Source organism: Polistes fuscatus, unplaced genomic scaffold (assembly GCF_010416935.1).
Source record: "Polistes fuscatus isolate 324 unplaced genomic scaffold, CU_Pfus_HIC Scaffold2, whole genome shotgun sequence".
Classification (NCBI taxonomy): Eukaryota; Metazoa; Arthropoda; class Insecta; order Hymenoptera; family Vespidae; genus Polistes; species Polistes fuscatus.
The window spans coordinates 110,896-128,630 of record NW_025113096.1 but is presented as its reverse complement, the minus strand read 5'-3'; the positions used below and the strand labels follow the sequence as shown (position 1 = coordinate 128,630).

General features: G+C 31.2%; 2 protein-coding genes across 8 annotated transcripts; one reads left to right on the top strand and one right to left on the bottom strand.

Moving 5' to 3' along the window:
* Positions 1–190: 190 nt before the first annotated feature.
* On the bottom strand, positions 191–4,482 carry LOC122517147 (histidine--tRNA ligase). 3 transcript variants are annotated; one of them, XM_043635549.1, is made up of 7 exons: positions 3,879–4,482; positions 3,352–3,728; positions 2,561–2,863; positions 1,834–2,046; positions 1,518–1,739; positions 942–1,443; positions 191–859 (listed from the first exon to the last, which is right to left on the bottom strand). In XM_043635549.1, the coding sequence occupies exons 2-7, from the start codon at positions 3,445–3,447 to the stop codon at positions 390–392; spliced, it is 1,806 nt and encodes a 601-aa protein (XP_043491484.1). In that variant the 5' UTR covers positions 3,448–3,728; positions 3,879–4,482; the 3' UTR covers positions 191–389. The 3 variants fall into 3 exon arrangements, with proteins under 3 accessions (XP_043491484.1, XP_043491487.1, XP_043491485.1); XM_043635552.1 differs by lacking the exons at positions 2,561–2,863; positions 3,879–4,482 and adding an exon at positions 2,174–2,318 and having other exon boundaries at positions 3,352–3,440; XM_043635550.1 differs by lacking the exon at positions 2,561–2,863 and having other exon boundaries at positions 3,352–3,930.
* On the top strand, positions 3,869–17,018 carry LOC122517145 (oxysterol-binding protein 1). Of its 5 annotated transcripts, none has more exons than XM_043635545.1 (12): positions 3,869–3,937; positions 6,178–6,339; positions 8,376–8,441; positions 9,859–10,064; positions 10,278–10,531; positions 10,901–11,093; positions 12,926–13,221; positions 13,294–13,532; positions 13,613–13,889; positions 13,968–14,347; positions 14,445–14,665; positions 14,750–17,018. In XM_043635545.1, exons 2-12 carry the CDS (start codon positions 6,212–6,214, stop codon positions 14,890–14,892), a joined length of 2,403 nt encoding a protein of 800 aa, XP_043491480.1. In that variant the 5' UTR covers positions 3,869–3,937; positions 6,178–6,211; the 3' UTR covers positions 14,893–17,018. The 5 variants fall into 5 exon arrangements, with proteins under 5 accessions (XP_043491480.1, XP_043491479.1, XP_043491478.1 ...); XM_043635544.1 differs by lacking the exon at positions 3,869–3,937 and adding an exon at positions 4,567–4,646; XM_043635543.1 differs by lacking the exon at positions 3,869–3,937 and adding an exon at positions 5,643–6,000.
* Positions 17,019–17,735: the final 717 nt, after the last annotated feature.

Below are 17,735 nucleotides of genomic sequence, written 5' to 3'. Positions count from 1 at the left end.
ATAATAATAATTTGACAAGATTTATTAAGACGATTTTAGTCTTTATTAAGTTGTTAGAAAAATGTCATCATACGAATTGTATAAAAGAAGATATAAAAGGGTTACAAAAAATTCATATTTTTTTATTTAACACATTTGATAAATTATAATGTTTTCTTTGTCCATATATATTATATTTGGTGGAGACGTATTATAAAAAGATGACTATCTTTATTAAATAAATACATACGTGACTCTTATTGCTGTAAATAATGCGAATGTTTATTAATGTACTTCGGATAGAAAAATTCATTGATCGGTTAAAAAAAATGCAATGTATACATTTATTGTTGATCTAACTATGAAAGAGAGGAAAAAAAAAATAAATAATAATAATTAGCCTGCTATATTCAGTTTTGTAGCCGCTTTCGAATTTCGTCGATAAGTTGATCTCTTGGAATTGGAACTTCCTTTCGCGTGGTAACTTCTCTTAAGGTGACTTCTCCTCTCGCTAACTCTCCTTCGCCAAGTATTATCGCTAAAGGAATACCATATTCTTCGCAATGTTGCAATTGTGCTAAAAGTTTTGCGTTTTTCTTGTATGCTTGTTCAGCCTTGATACCAGCATCCCAAAGATCCGACAGAACACGCATTCTTTCTTCGTGTAAATTTTTCTGAGCACTAGCTACAAACACTTCTACTTCTGTTGTTCGAATTTTCACACCCTCATTTGCCATTTTAGCTTCTAAGACACTAAAAATGCGTTCGACACCTAACGATACACCTACGCAAGGAACGGTTTTCTTCTTACTGTCAAACATACCGACTAAATTATCGTAACGACCGCCTCCGGCTACGCTGCCAACGCCAACGTCATCTCCTTAAAAGAAAAGAAAGAATACAAAATAATACAATTGGTAAAAAAATTCATTAAGGATCAATCATTGAAACAGCAAACATACCAGTTAAAATCGCTTCATAAATTACTCCAGTATAATAATCAAGTCCTCGGGCAAGACTTAGATCAAAAACTATTTTGTTTATAACATTATAAATAGTACAGTACTTTAATAGTAATTCCATAGAATCTAAACCAAATACAGCAGACTTTTGCTTCATTAGATTTTCATCTTGTCTTAACTCTGCTATCAAGTCAGCACCTCCAGACTTAGACACATAATTCCAAATTTTATCAGCTGTTTCTTCGTCTAGTCCTTTTTCTTCTATCATTTCTTTCTTTACTTCTTCCCAAGGTGTTTTGTCTAACTTATCGACCGAAGAACAGATGGTTCTAAATTTATCTTGAGGAACGCCACACGTAGCAAATATTGCATCGAGTAATGATCTATGATTTAATTTAATTATAAATTTTCCTAAGTCCAAAGATTCCAATGCATCTGAGACTACGCGAATACATTCGGCATCGGGAAGCATAGGATCATATTGACCGGCAATATCAAAATCCTTAAAATAGAAATAAATATAATGCGTAATATATACGATATAAACATATTACAGTCAACATTACGGGTACTCACACATTGATAAAATTCTCTGTAACGTCCTTTCGTTGTAGCTGGATTATCCCTTCTATAAACTTTGGCGATATGATATCTTTTGATACTAGATATTTTGCTCATAGCTAAATACCTGGCGAAAGGTACCGTCAAATCATATCTAAGAGCAAGTATTTCACCTCCCTGATCTTTCAAATCATAAATCAATTTAGAATCTTCCCCATATTTTCCTGTTAAAACGTCCTAATTTTCATGAAGAGAATAAAATATTATATTAATAATTAAAATATGTGTCTATCTCATATGTCGATATTTAATGATAAATATTTCTACGTACCTTTAATTCAAAAACAGGCGTATCTATAGTTTCAGCACCATGACGTTTAAATACTGATATTATTTTCTCAAGAACTCCCATTCGTAATGACATATGTTCAGGATTATAGTCCCTCGTACCTTTCGGTGTTTTAAGGATGAGTTTATGTTGAACGGCATTTTCCTCTCCTAATTGAGCTTTTAAATCCAAAAGTTTTGAAACCTCCTCAGCTATCTGTAAATATCATATTTGCGTTAGACTAATAATTAATTTAATAGTAAATCATATGAATTACAATGCCCATTTATTTACGAGATACACAATAGAATCTATTCATAAAATGTATCAACGGCTTGCCTACCTGCTGGGCAACGACAGACGTGTAGAAATGTTTTTGTGCGATGAGAGAAATTTTGGTACGCATCAGAGATATCATCATTTAGACCGAGAGAATATGGCGCAACCAGAATGAAAGAGAAAAGTCCGCCTCAGTGGTGATTATCAAACTAGCCGAAACAATAGACATAACATAGGTAAGCAAACTGGCAAGCAGCTGCCACAAATTACTCTTATTCTATTAAATCGTGAATGTTACTAAGGAAAAATCTATAAGTATCATCGCACTGTTCAATACGTGAACCACGTTGAAAATTTGTAAGTAAATAAAATGATTAAATATTATGATGATTAATATATCAATAATTAGCAATCTATGGTAAAGCTGCTTGCAAGTGGCCAACTGTCTCACCTTTTTGACAAGCAAGTTATTATTACAACAGGAAATATCATCAATATTCTCAAGTTTCTTTGCCAAAGAAGTAAACGACTCTTCTGAGGCAGGAAAGTTTGAACGTTCAGCTTCGGTAAAACTTTTCATATTAATGTACCATCGATTTAAGTGTGGCCACTTTGCAATATCATCATTAGAATAACTTGTACATAAATTGTAAAGCTTATTGTCTTTCGAGGAAGGGATCCAGCCGCATACGTAGCTGATATCCACAAATTCATTGTTTAAGGTTTCTAAATCAGGCAATATATTTGAAGATCCCTAAAGAATGAAATGTTAAAAGTATTTATCGTCCCATAAATACTTTATCAATTTGAATTTAAGCATCTCTTATAAGATTTATATATTATAATTTAAAAACCTGACTCTATTTTTTTGTGCAGAAAAAAATGTTAAAACCCATAAGGCAAATGGTTAAATATCCAACGTGCAGACAAAGGCAGAGTGCGTAAAACCGGCGATTAAAAATTCAAATAGAAGGAAAGTTATGCTAATTAAAAACATTGATTGTATCCTACGACAGTACTAAACTTTTAAATATAGACGAGCCTATCTTACAAATAAAAATAATCCTTCGCAATTCGGTGAAAAGTATGTTAATTTGACATGGTGTCATCGCAGCGTGGCATTTCGTTTTACATTCCAAATAGATATAAGAACTTCAACTTATAAGTATGCACCATATGTACCGCGCAGGTAAAAGTAATTATTAATTAAGTTATTGCATCGTCGACAGTGTAATAACATACCTGAGTTTTATTTAGTTTAGCAGCTTTTAATTTTCGTACAAGATCTCCTTGTTCTTTGACTTGTTGCAACAAATCCTCTCTCGCTTTGTCGGCCATCACGAACCATGCGGTCCTCTTTAGTATAATTTTCGAACGGCGACGGTAGGCAGTTTTGGTCAGACAATTTTTTCCACCACACGTTGCAATCGCTTGCGCATGCGTATATGATTTTTTTTATGATTCAACGTGTCTCACTTTTAACATACACTTTTATTATTTAATATATATAAGCTTTTTTACTTTCTTCCTTTTCGAAAATAATTTTTAATCGGATATCTTTAATCGTAGATTTTTTTGTTAATAATATATCTGACATTAATCAAAATTCTTGCAAGGCGCTGCAACAAAAGATATTTTACAAGTATATACACATTACTATACGTATCGTATGATCTTGATCAATCTACTCTATTGCATTATAAATGCTTTACCATTCACTTACTTTCGTCAATTACTTATTATTTGAAACAATTACTTTCTATTCTTACCGTTATGTTTCGTGGTATACTCCGGACTGAAGAAGGTTCTCTCGCAGATACACTCGGAGGTAAGTCAAGATAGATATTTAAGCGCGTTTTTTAATGTTATCGGTGATGTTGCAATAACAAATGCTTTTGCGTGTTTTTATCTCTTTTATTTCTTTTATTACACGTGTGTTTCTCAATGAAAATATCAAGGCAAATTATTCTTTACGAGTTTTTCAAAAACAAATCAATTTAATTTGCAAAAATTAATACGAGATGAATCATTTGCTATTGATTTTTAACGATTGTCAAAGATCGAAAATTCAATGTGTTATTTTGAATATTATTATTATATTATTCGAAGTCGTCAAAAGTTGCCACTTACGAAAAACGAAAATAGCTATGCTTGTAATAACATTGTCTAAGTGAAATAATATGCAATAATAAAATGCGGTAAAAATTGCGGTTAACAAAGATAACATCTCAATGTATTTTTTTTCTTGCCAATAGTCATCAGCAGTATTGATACCATTGTGTCGTTCGAAAAAAGAGGTCGTAGAAGGGAGGGAAAGACATTCCACCTCGAGCGTTATTTCCCCTTGATAAAATCTGACATGTACAGTCCGATATAAAAGTTAAACAATAAGATTATCCCAAATTAGATGAAAAGTATTACAGTATCGGATGACTAAACATAAATCACAGCAAAACATAGTTTTAAGCTTCATTGAATCTTCACGTGAAAGTAGAACAATCAACGGTTTTAATCCTTTCTCTTTGCCGCACAATAAGGTAAACGAACTAATATAATATTACAATCTTAAAATACAAAATTAAATGTTCGCTATTATTAATAATAATAATTTAAATAATAAGCTTTACCATTGTTAAAACGTACATGAATAACATAGAGTACATCTAATGAGTTTGTCAACAAATTTTTCTTACCTTAAATCAATATATTAGAAAAAAATATTAATTTTGAGTATAATTATTGGACAATAATTATTTAGATTTCATTTGAATCGATTCCAAAATATTAGATTCCAAATTGTTAAATGCAACACGAGTGCACTTCGCATTGATTCGCGAAAAGTAACCAATGGATAAAGCAGAATACACTTCGAACGCCATCTTTGTCATATTACATTTTCCTGATTGGTAAGCTACAGGATTTTTATATAGCCTATTGAAGCAAATTTTTAAACAAATTAAATTGTATAATATATAAACAATAACGATATAGATCAATAACTATAATTTGCATATAATTAAACTGATTATTAGTGTCGTGAACGATTAAAGATCGAAGCGACAAATTAAAAAATTGATATATTTTATATAGTCACGTGTAGTAACTAATTTAAGTTGTGCGTATACGTAATTCCTCGCACGTCTAATCAATATAACGCATTACATAAGAACTATTATTCATTTTATTGATTTAAAATCGATTTAATATCGTAAAAAAAATGAATCTTATAATATTTAAATAATGCAAATCAATGCAGAGTAATTAAAACGGTTTTTTTTTTAAATTGATCCTTATGTTTGAAATTAATAATGATCACGTTATTATATATATCACAAAATACAATAATGGAATGAGACTAATTTTCGAATAGATAAATAAAAATAAAATTTGAAGATACCGCACTTACACCTACGTAATGTGCATAATTAAGATAGTTAAATTTAATTATAGTATCGATTTTTCTACGAACGATAAATAGTTAGGTACAGGTTTCTAAAGATATTGGAACGAATTGGACAATATTGGCTATGTTATTGAGTATTTGTTAATTGTAATAATATGCTTAATTCTTTAGTTAGGATCGTAAAATAATTGGGTAGAAATAATTTATGCATTAGTATCTGAAGAGATTTCGTATCAAGTAGAAAAAAAAAACGACGTAACAGATACGAACCGCTTGACGTAGTTAAGTAAAAATCCGAGAGTAGCATATAATTACTCGTGTATACGTTTCTATACGTTCTCACGTTTTCAGTAGGAAAGATATGTTACGTCAGATAGATAGTAATAAAGGTTAGGCGCCGTCACAGAAGAACGTGGCGGGTTTATCACGCCGAGCAATAGAGAATCCATACTGTTCGTTTAAAAAAAAGAAAATATTTTGATCTTAAGGCACGTTTAAATTGATTCCTTATCGTTGTTGGTAATATCAAACTAAATAATTGTGCGTAAATATAAAATTTCAATCTCAGACCAGACAGTTTCTGTCGGCCCGAAGGATATATCAAAATGGTGGCTGTACAAGACGAGTGATGTGTATGCAGATATTGGAGCGCATTGTAATTTCAGGAAAAACGCGTCTAAGCACGCTACGTATTAGAAAATGGGCGATTCTAAGGCTCAACATGGAACACAGGAGATGAAAGGATGGCTTTTTAAATGGACCAACTACTTGAAAGGTTATCAGAGAAGATGGTTTGTCCTGTCAAACGGCCTTCTGTCATATTACAGGTAGTCCGTAGTAAAATCACTGTCTCCCTTACTAATATGCTCTTCCTAGCTCGTATGATTAAATAACGCGAAATTTCTACAACTACTCGTGCTATGTTGTATGATCAAAGTTTTTCTGTAGGATAGAAAGTAACTTTGACAAAAAGCAGAGCTTTTCCTTCTACAGGGTTAGGTTATGACCCCATTGATCATATTGATGATTTGAAAATAAACCTCCTTTGCATATATAATTCATTATATATTATCATTTGATATTAGTCTACACCGTTGCGATGAGCATAAGGAAAGTTTTGATGACATTTTAAGCGTTACTTCAAATAAAATGCCACCACGTCTATTCTATGGATTATTCAAACATTTATGAATTCTACCAATTATATAAAAAAAAAAAACTCATCAGAAATGTAATCGTAATAAGAAAAACATAGTAATGAAGGATCTGAAAACACAGTTCTATATGCAAAATGTCAATGTGCAATATCTCAATCTTGACACCTTGATCGATTTATGAAAACTTTCCTTTGTAGTAGGTAAATGAATGTAATTATATATATACTTAATTATTATTAAAATTATTAAAATTATTTTGCAGTAGATCTATTTGAATTTCAAGCATTGATTTTATCAATATTAGCTTATTTAATTTATTTCATTATAATTTTTGTTTGCATCCAGAATCATTATTCTAAGACTTGTGAAATTTTCTTTTTTTGTTTTTTTTTTTTTTTTTTTTTCTAAGTTAGACAATAATTATAAAATTTGTTGAGATATTGTTCTTTTATTATGTAGTATTATATTACAAATGTTAGATATTTTATGTTGAAAAATATGTATTGGAACAGCTCTGCATTTTATATATTATGATAGATGAACATGCCTGCAATTTTCTTTATTTTCTTTTTGTTAAAATATGAATAGCATAAATGATAAAAGTAACTGTTTTAAAATTGCATAAAAATAATTAAAAAATGCATGACAGTAAGAAACCTATGCAGATATAACTGTACATTTGACATGATGGTTTATCCAAGTAATTTGAAAACTAAATCGCAATATTTATATCCCAATTTTCTTATTCACAAATAATATCTAAAGCATGCACATATGGGAATACATACTAAAATTCTTCAATATCTATTATAGATGGAATAATGTACAATTATGATTAAATTCTTAAATTTGTATAAAATCTAAACAAAAATATTAACAAGTCCTGATAAAAGGAGCAGAATGTAAATATAATAAGTGATATATAACATACCCAGAAAATAGTTATATGTGCTGACCAATCTAAACGTCCTCGTGCTTAAATCATGAGAAATGTTTTGCCTGCTTATATTTGGATACGCGCATCAGATGAATTTTATTGTATATTGGCCTTTTCTTTTTTTTTTTTCTTATTTTGGTTGATTTTACAAGATGGTACATTAAATTATTCAATGCTTTTTTACAGTTCTCACGCGAGATTGTTAATATAGATTTGTTTAATGAAAATATTTAATATAGAAAAGAAATTTGTGCTATCTGATATTTCTGAACTTAAAAATATCGTCTAATACATTCTTGATATGCATATATTTGTAAAATAAGAATGTAATAATAACATACAACGGCTATCGTCTATTGATGTTTCCGATAAAGTTGGCGATCTCGTGTTTTTCAACAAACTTTGCACTGCATTTTTAGGACTTTCAATATTTTCCCGCTTGGCACAGTTATGTGATTTGAGTTTGCAATATATTTTCAAATAATAATGCAATATTCTGTCTTCACTTCGTTTTAAAACACAAAATTGGAAAGCCTTTTCACACAGATCATGTTGTTCGCGCAATGATCACTAGTAATTTTATTATCGCGTTTATATTTCAAAAGTTAAACTTGTGTCGCTTAGGATCCTTCGTTTCTTAATAAGAAACTTTTTTCAACCATGATATACCAATTGCAGTAGAAAGAAATAATAAAAAGTAAATTTCGCTTCTCTCTCTGACAATTTTATACAATGTGAACGGGGTCTATTTGTTTTATGGATTGTTTAGGGCTGAACCAACAGGGGGGCCAAAGATATCAACGCGACGCAAGCGGAGAGCTGGCAGAGCCTCCGAGTAAGTAAATTATCGAAACGTCGAAATATCCTGACTTTTCATTCAAATGAATTGTAATTAAGGAGACAAAAGAAATGTTAGTTTCATTTCATTCTAAAAAGTACCTCGCATTCCATTTTGCTACATGTTAATGCGATCGCCAGCATTCCTAATAATTTCTCCTGCTTTTTTTTTTCTTGACTTGTAATTGATGTTTTATAACTGATCAAATGTTACACATGTAATATCACACCAGTACACAAATATCATGATACTCATATACCTAGAAACCTTTCTATACCTATATACGTAATTTACATATATACATATATACATTTATTTATTTATTCACATAAATTACATATATGTATACGCACATATATTTTGTCTGAAAATTTTTAAGCGTTCGTCACCTGAAGACCTACACATTTATGCGTGTCCTTGGTGGCGTATGCGTGTATGTACGTACGTGCATAATTGTGTGCGTGATTTTAAACAAATATGCTTTTCTTGTTGATTATTATAATAAATTAAATTTTAATATATTATTTGCTGTATCTCTTATAATTAAATTTAGTAACAATTGATTGCGTCAAGTTCGAGAGGGGGTGAGAGGAGAGTTGCTGATAGAATTGTTTTAAATTTAGAAGATTTATTTTTGAGATCAAACGATCTACATTAAGTTATTGGATAGCACACTGGTCACTGCCTTACCTTCTTGTCGATTATTTTTCATTAAACGAAACCAAAAGTAATATATATTGTGCTTTTTCAACAAAAAATAAATATAATAGCTTAGAATTAACAAATAGTTTATATCGTATACGTGTGAATATTGTACAAAATTTATTATATTGTAAAAGAAATGTCTATTACCAGATCTGCTTCCATTAACTATTGTGGACTATATGCTACGGCAATATATTTTTTACGCGTCAGCATGATCTGTTCCTTTTTCATATAAAATCGTATAAGTTTTGCGTGATGAATTAACTTGATTGAAACTGACAATTGCATGAAACGATTATTTAACGATTATATTTTCTTTTTCCATAATATACCATGACCTTTGTTTCGGCGTTGCTTATATTATTTTTAATGTAAAATATGAAGTTTTTTGCGTAGGTGTAGGCAAAATAGAAATGGTATTGTTACGAAGAATTTGGTTGTGGGTTTGCTTTTTTAAAAGTATCAAATAAATGCTAATTCATATATATATATACTCGTCTCCTATTTTTAATGTGTCATAGTGTCACAGATTAATGCAGACAAATTGACATTAATTTTAATGGGACGAGGTTGAGTTTTGGCTTGGATAAACCTTGAATATATCGCTGAACGAATTGCAAACTCACGTCTGTCTTTTTCTGTGTCATTCGATTTTCCAACAATAAGAGGATCTCTTCAAGGGACTGTCGCATTTTAATTCTTTGTTTAGAAATCCAACGGAGATGTCTCATACATGTAGAGGCACGATATCCATGCACGGGGCCTTAATACACACTGTAGATGCTTGCACTTTTGTTGTAAGCAATGGCGGTACCCAAACTTTTCATATAAAAGCAGCGACAGAAGTAGAACGTCAACAATGGGTCACGGCTCTTGAGTTGGCGAAGGCCAAGGCCATTCAAGCCGTAGAATCTGGTTTGTATGATTTAATCATAAAATTCATCCTACGTTCTATCTCATTTTGCGATAAATACGTAATTTTAGTAAGACGTTTGTATGTTCAAGTATTCTGTTGCAATTTTAACCATATTTCCTTCATTTTCGAGTTTTTCCGTGTAATATTTTTCTGTTCGATAGGCGAAATAAATAAATATCTATACGTATATCTAAATGAAAATGTATTTCTAGACGAAGAAGAAGAAGAGTATCAAGATAATGACAGTCAAAAAGTAGAGCAGGGTACTGTTGTCAGAGATTTGAGTGAATGCTTAAATAACTTGCAGATTTGTTACGATATGATCACCAAGAAAGGATTTACTCTTCAACGAGCATTGAATGAATTGGAAACCCTAGAACCACCGTATCCTGATCTAACAACCAAAATTAAAACTCTGAATGAGAAAGCTGCTCTCTTTCGTATTGCTGCCACTGCTATGATCAATGTAAGTTCGGGTTTAATCAATCTAGTTAACGAATACTTCCATTTCTTTCTAAAACTTTATTAAATCATATTATTAAATTATAAAATAATATTATTTCAAGGAACATAAACTATTACATAGGTATTCAACTAACAATAAGTTAAAGATGCATTAGTCGCCGACATTACTTTATAGCTTAAATGAAATCTTTACGCTATTACAAATATGCAAAAATATGATATTTCCATACAGATATCGTTTAGTAATTATGTCTATACAATAGATAATTTAAGATATAATCAAAATTATCTCCTACGCGTGATATAAACTACTTTAGGTTCCATACCATAGGCTTGTATTTGTAGAAAGTAGGGTGAATTATGATTTCAGGAAAGCAATAACTATTTCCAATTAGCCCAGCAACAAGAACCAAAGTGGAAGAAAATGTTACAACATGAACGCGATCAGAAGGTGCGCATAGAGAAAATGGTTGAACAACTAGCTAGGCAGCATTCGCACTTGGAAGAAGCTGCGCAACATGCGCTTCCCTCGGTGACACCAGCGGGAGGACACAGACCTTCCCGTAATTTCATTTATTTTCCTTTTTTTAATGTGATTAGTAGAATTTTTGCTTTTTCTTTTTATAACTACATTAAATTTTATCATTTTCGATTATGCTTACATTGCAATGTATTTAAATCTGACTACAAGCTTACATTTTATTTTTGCATAACTTGATCATTTCTATTAATTCAAAAAGAAATTCTTTCATCGTTTTAACGATATCAACTTTATTGGTCAATATTGACTCGAAGTTTAATCACGTTAATTGTAAATGTCAAACAAAGGAACGTACGGGAGAACAAGTTATAAACATTTTCAATACATCAGATAATTAATCGTCATGTTATTATTTCATAATGTAATAATTATGCAATAATAGTAATGTTATTATTGTAAACTTAAAATAACAAAAATCTAATCTTTCTCTAGGAACATTTTTTAAATATTATTTTAAAGTAAATTATTAGTACGTTTTTGTTAAGTTAATATTATAAAATCGCGTGCGCTTGTTTTCTAAAATTCCTACCCTTTTCATTAAATGAAAGGTAATTTGAAATCAGATGGAATGGATGTGTACATATTTAAATTATGTCTAATGTGTATTTGTTTTTTTTATGTCTTTTTGATCTATTAGAAGATTAGATATCGTAGAAAGTTTTTTTCAATATACATGCATCATTTTTTCTTAAAATCGGTTCATCGGTAAAGGCCATTTTTTCGTTCACGATTTTTATGTTTCTCTGTGTTTTCAAAAATGCGCGGTTTTCTGTCTTAAGTATAGATGGCAGTTCAGTACTTTATGCTTCGTTGCGTTGACGTTTTTCTCACACGGCGCATGATCTTGCACGCAAAGCTTTTCATATGTGTGCATATATATATATATATATATATATACATGATTGATTACAATCTCTGAAATGATCATGTGGTCTACCTGTGTAAGTGTGTGAATATATTACAAAGGGTTTAAATATGCTTTCATTTCTCTTAAAATTGGTGCTTAATTAAGCACAGATGGCCTTGTAAATTGATACTTTGACGATTTTCGTTAGTAAAATTTTCGTTTCTAATCTATCGTTAAATTACAAAGTGAAAAGTATTAAATCAGTAGTCAGTCTAACGGTTTGAAATACACGATTGATGAAATCATAGATGATGTCAAAGCAATAATCGAACGACCCAGAGTGAATGTGTTATATATATATGTGTGTGTATATATATATATATACATGGAAAACGATTCATAGAAATGCAGCTTCGATGAAAATTTCGAAGATCCAAATCCGTGGTTTTGCGAGCCAATCTTGTAACTTATCATAACCTTCTCGTGATATCTATTATACATATATATATATATAATATATCGTTTTAAGTATATTAGTATATACTGATTTAATAATATGCAATTATTCCTGTCGATCGAGACATTACAAGTGTTCGAAAAACATTATAATATCATGAAAGTATGTATTTAACTAGTAATAAGATTTTTTTTATTCGAAAGCAAATTAAATTAATTTCGTCAGAATAGATTGTGCTATGACAGGATATTAAAATTAGACTGGTAACTAGTAATAATCTTTTTATTCATATTTTTCGTATTTAATTCATAATACTAATCAATTTATCTTTCTAAAGTTCTCTTTTTATGTTTCGTGAAAAATATTGATTAATCGACGATGAATTAACATATTTCATGTTATATAGATGTTAAACATTTACATTTTGAAAAAGTATCATATAATTTTATTTATTTAATTTGATTATAACGCTACTGTTATTCACAACTTTTATTTTCCTTTTTTTGATAATTATAATGGATGCTTAAATGGTAAATATCCTTTTTTAAAGATTCTGCGATAACTACTTCTCCATCAGAAGACGAAGAAGATAATGCTGAGTTTTATGATGCTCAAGAGTCGGACACATTTACATTGACTATTCCAGGAGTAGCCTCAACCAATTCAATATCTCATCAGAGAGATCGAACTGATTCTCAAGGAAGTGATGATGGCTCTAGTTCTGAAGGAGATCCAACGCCTTTGCCAGTTTCAGATTCCACTGGAACAGAGTCATTTCTTATTGTGACCGATTCTACGGCAATACAACCTTCTTCACCTGTTACAAATACAGACGAGCTGGACAATGTAATTAATCTATTCCAAATGAATGAATGATTAAATTCTTTAAAATATATAATAATTTGTATTAATATACAGACGGCTTGGCAAACCAACAATGGCGGCAGCGGTGGCACCGGGTTAGCAACCACGCCTAGCAGAAAAAGAAGAACTAGAGTACCTGATAAACCTAATTATCCTTTAAATCTATGGAGTATTATGAAAAATTGTATTGGCAAAGATTTGTCAAAAATTCCAATGCCCGTTAATTTCTCAGAACCACTTAGTATGCTTCAGAGGCTTACAGAAGATTATGAATATGCAGAAATTCTTGATAGGTACATTATACGTTTATATAATTTTGTTTTCCTGAGAATTAATAATTATTGAAAATGTTAAATAATTGATGTAATTATAGAGCAGCGGAATGTACTGACAGCTACGAACAGATGGCCTATGTAGCTGCATTTACTATCTCTAGTTATTCTACAACTGCTGCTAGAACAGGCAAACCTTTTAATCCATTGTTAGGTGAAACGTATGAGTGCGATCGCACAGATGATCTCGGTTGGCGAGCGATTTCCGAGCAAGTTTCTCATCATCCTCCGATGCTAGCTCAACATTGCGAAGGTAGGAAATGGCGTTGCTGGCAGGAGTTCACTATGGCTTCTAAGTTTCGCGGAAAGTATCTTCAGGTAAACAAGTTTATTGAACCTAATAATACATATCTGCCTTGTGTTTTTTCTAAACCCGAAGAACTTCTTTTTCTACAGGTAATTCCTTTAGGTACTGCTCACTTAGAATTTAATACAGAAAAACAACATTATACGTGGCGTAAAGTAACCACCACTGTACACAATATAATAGTTGGAAAGTTATGGGTTGATCAAAGCGGTGATATGGATATCGTGAATCACAAGGAGGGTGTCAAGTGCCATCTAAAATATATACCATACTCATATTTTTCAAGAGATAATCAACGCAAAGTGAAAGGTGTTGTCATGAATTCGAGTAAAGAGGTAAAATGGGTGGTTCAAGGTACATGGGATTCGAAGATAGAAATTGCTCCTGTTATTAGTACATCGGGAGCTCCAGACAATCCTGTATATAAAACAGGACCATATATATTAGCTTGGAAACGACGTATGCCTCCGTAAGTATTAACTAATATAATCGTTTGTCTATTTGTTGCATAAAAGAAATGATATTTTTTTAATTTAATATCTATTTGCGTAATTTTGTTATAATAGCGATGATTGCGAAAGGTATTATTCATTTACGGAATTGGCCTGTCAGCTCAACGAACCGGAAGATGGTATTGCACCTACAGATTCACGACTAAGACCCGACCAGAGATTAATGGAGGATGGACAATGGGATGAAGCTAACGCTGAGAAACTTCGGCTGGAAGAGAAACAGAGGGCTGCACGGCGTTATCGAGAACACGAAGCGGAAAAAGCTGCTTCGCAAGGTATATAACTGAGATTCTACAACAATTGTTTTGAACAATCTATAATAAATTAATATTATTTCATCGAGGGTATTTATTTCTTAGGTTTACCATATGAAACTTGGGAACCATTATGGTTTAAGAAACAGCAGGATCCTTACACAGATAGTCTTTGCTATATGTATAGCGGCGAATACTGGGAGTGTAAGAACAAAGGCGATTGGTCAAGATGTCCAAACATATTTTAGTTTATAATATATCAGTTTACAATTTGACCGCCCATTTACAGTAAAGAAAAGTTTGGATCTTTTAACGCGAAGTTAAATAGCGATAGATATCACGGACGCGAAGAATAATATTCATAAATATGCCGAACGTGTGATATTGGGGTTGTTATTGGGTGTGGTATAGTTTTTACTTCTTCCAATGAAGTGAACAAAAGTTGACGCTTGCAAATATGACACGTACTATATCGTATCTTTTGTACTTTTGTGTCATGACCGTGCTGACTGCTACCTGCCTTTTTCTATTTTCTTCCTCAGCTGTGTCCTTCCTATTGTTTCGCTAATTTGATCGGTCATTGTAAAATTCTACAAAGCAATTGTCGTCCATATTTTGTGATTTTGTAAAAACCAAGTTCTTCGAATCTCATTGCTTAAATTTTTTCTATGAGCAAGCATTTTTGAATTCTTGAAAATGTCACCAGTAAGAAACATCGTAATGATTTGTAAAATACGTATACGTAATATACCAGTTTATTGTACAGTTAGAATAGCAATTTTTCAATAGTACAATTATTAAAGAGTATTCGTATCGTTCTCATATAAAATTAACTATTTGGATTTATGTAATTCAGTATTACTATGCGTCACTGAAAAATTGAAATATCATGTCGTTTTCCTATTTTTCTTAACTTTATTATATTCTAGCTTTCACGAAATTCTATCATATCATAGTAATGTCATTTTTTTCATATATTTTAATACATGTACATCGCGGAAAGTACTTATGCAAACTGTGAAACGTATGTGTTACTGTGCTTCGCGCGATGTGATATTTGCAAATGAATAAAAGAAAGGATATTCAAATTGTGAAAGCGTTGCTTGCATATATTTTAAATGAGATGGTGTCCTTCTTTGGCTCTATTAAAACACCTACCTAAAAAGAAGCAACAAAAAGAAAAAAAAAAAAAATACAAAAGAAATAAATCAACAGAAAAAGAATCAAAACGAGATGCTGCTTTTACATCTTTGCGTTCGTCCGACTGCCACGTTTGAAATCACATTTACGCGAATGCTCGAACAAGGGGTTGGCATCGACCAACCACTTGACTGGACAATGGCGTGTGATTTGAAGAAACGTTCCTGAATGTGCCATTAGAATCTGTGTGTAGTCACGAGAGAATGCTAGAATAGGCTTCACTTGGGAAATACGTTAGGTGACTGGTGATAAATTTCAACGTATAAAATACAGATTCGATGGGTAAAAGCAAGCGAGACTTTGACGCTTCCAAATTCACGGTGCCCGCACGCCTAATGAACATTCTAAAATATTGAGAAGGCGTGCCGATGACTGAGCCGATACAAGCCCATTATGTCGAGGCAACGATTACAGGGTTAATAAACTGGAATCGAACTTAGGAAAGGAAGCATATTCAAAAGAAAAAGAAAGGAAGCGGTCTTAAGAGATTATAAGTTCCAAATAATTTGCAGAAAATAAGATACTAAATTATAAACACAACAACAACATTCGTCATTACTACGGATTCTTTTTCCAAACTATAACATAATAATATAATATATATATATATATATAAATACATAAATAAATATGTAAAATACTGAGTAAATATATATGTATGTATTTCATACATATGTATTTATATATTATATATAAAGAAAATTACCGCACGCACACATCCATACACAGGCATACGCGAGCGATTTATTCGCGTAAATTGTGCATATGTATGTATGTATGTATGTATGTCCGTATGTACATATAACAGTTAATAAAACTTATTATATATTCCTCTATAAGAAGCATATCGGCTATTACGTTTTTAGTGTATGATAATTGCCGAGTCGATTATTAACACTAGACGATGGTAGCTCGCTTGCAGCTAATATTTAAGATCATTGTTATTTTAAGTCTGGCTGTATTATACTTTTAATAGTTTAAATAATATCCAGAGAAAAATGATATGTCTGTATACAGATAAATATAAATTAGTTATTAAATAAATAATTCAAAATGAGAAATAAATTACAAAAGCTATGACGATAAAAATCGAATAGGAAAAATGTTTGGATTATAGTGCTTGTACATTAGCCAATCGTGTGAAACGACAAATACAAAATGCTTCGCTATAAAACGATTATTTAACGATATTGCATTATACCTCGCATTTCCTATTCATTTTCCTTTATTATTACAACATGTATGTCTGCATTCGTTAGTTATGCATTTTTTTCTAAATTCGATGAACCGTGTGGAGAGATTAACGATTATAATATATACGTATTAATGTACGTACATGGTGTCCCAAAATGAGAGAAATATTTCAGACGGCTTTATTACATCGAAACAATAAAAATATCCCGTATAACCGTACGTCCGATTCGATTTTAAAAGATATTAAAAACATGATCTCCTCGTCCAGATGTTGCTCAGATTTGCTGAAAATTTAGTTGAATTTTTTCTTTTTCATTGAATTTCATCTAACGACAAATTTCGAGTTGTACTCGAAAACAAAATGAAATAAGATACATGTTTATATAAATTACATTAATCGTTTAGACGTGCCGAAGTCAACCCTAAAATATTTCCCAGTTATTTTGGAACATCCTGTATATGCGTACATAGCGGACACACATAGACACACTTACACATTTGACTTTGACGTACGTCAATGAATTTAAGTAAGAATATTACTGACAGGAATGCCATCTACTTTCAATTTACTTTGCGTTTGAAATTCCGGGAAATTTGACAATTCGACAATTCTAACATGCAAGAAAAATTTTTTCAATGCATAGAGCAATGATTCTATATTGCGTGGCAAATCTAATGCATCCTTTAGTGTATTAAA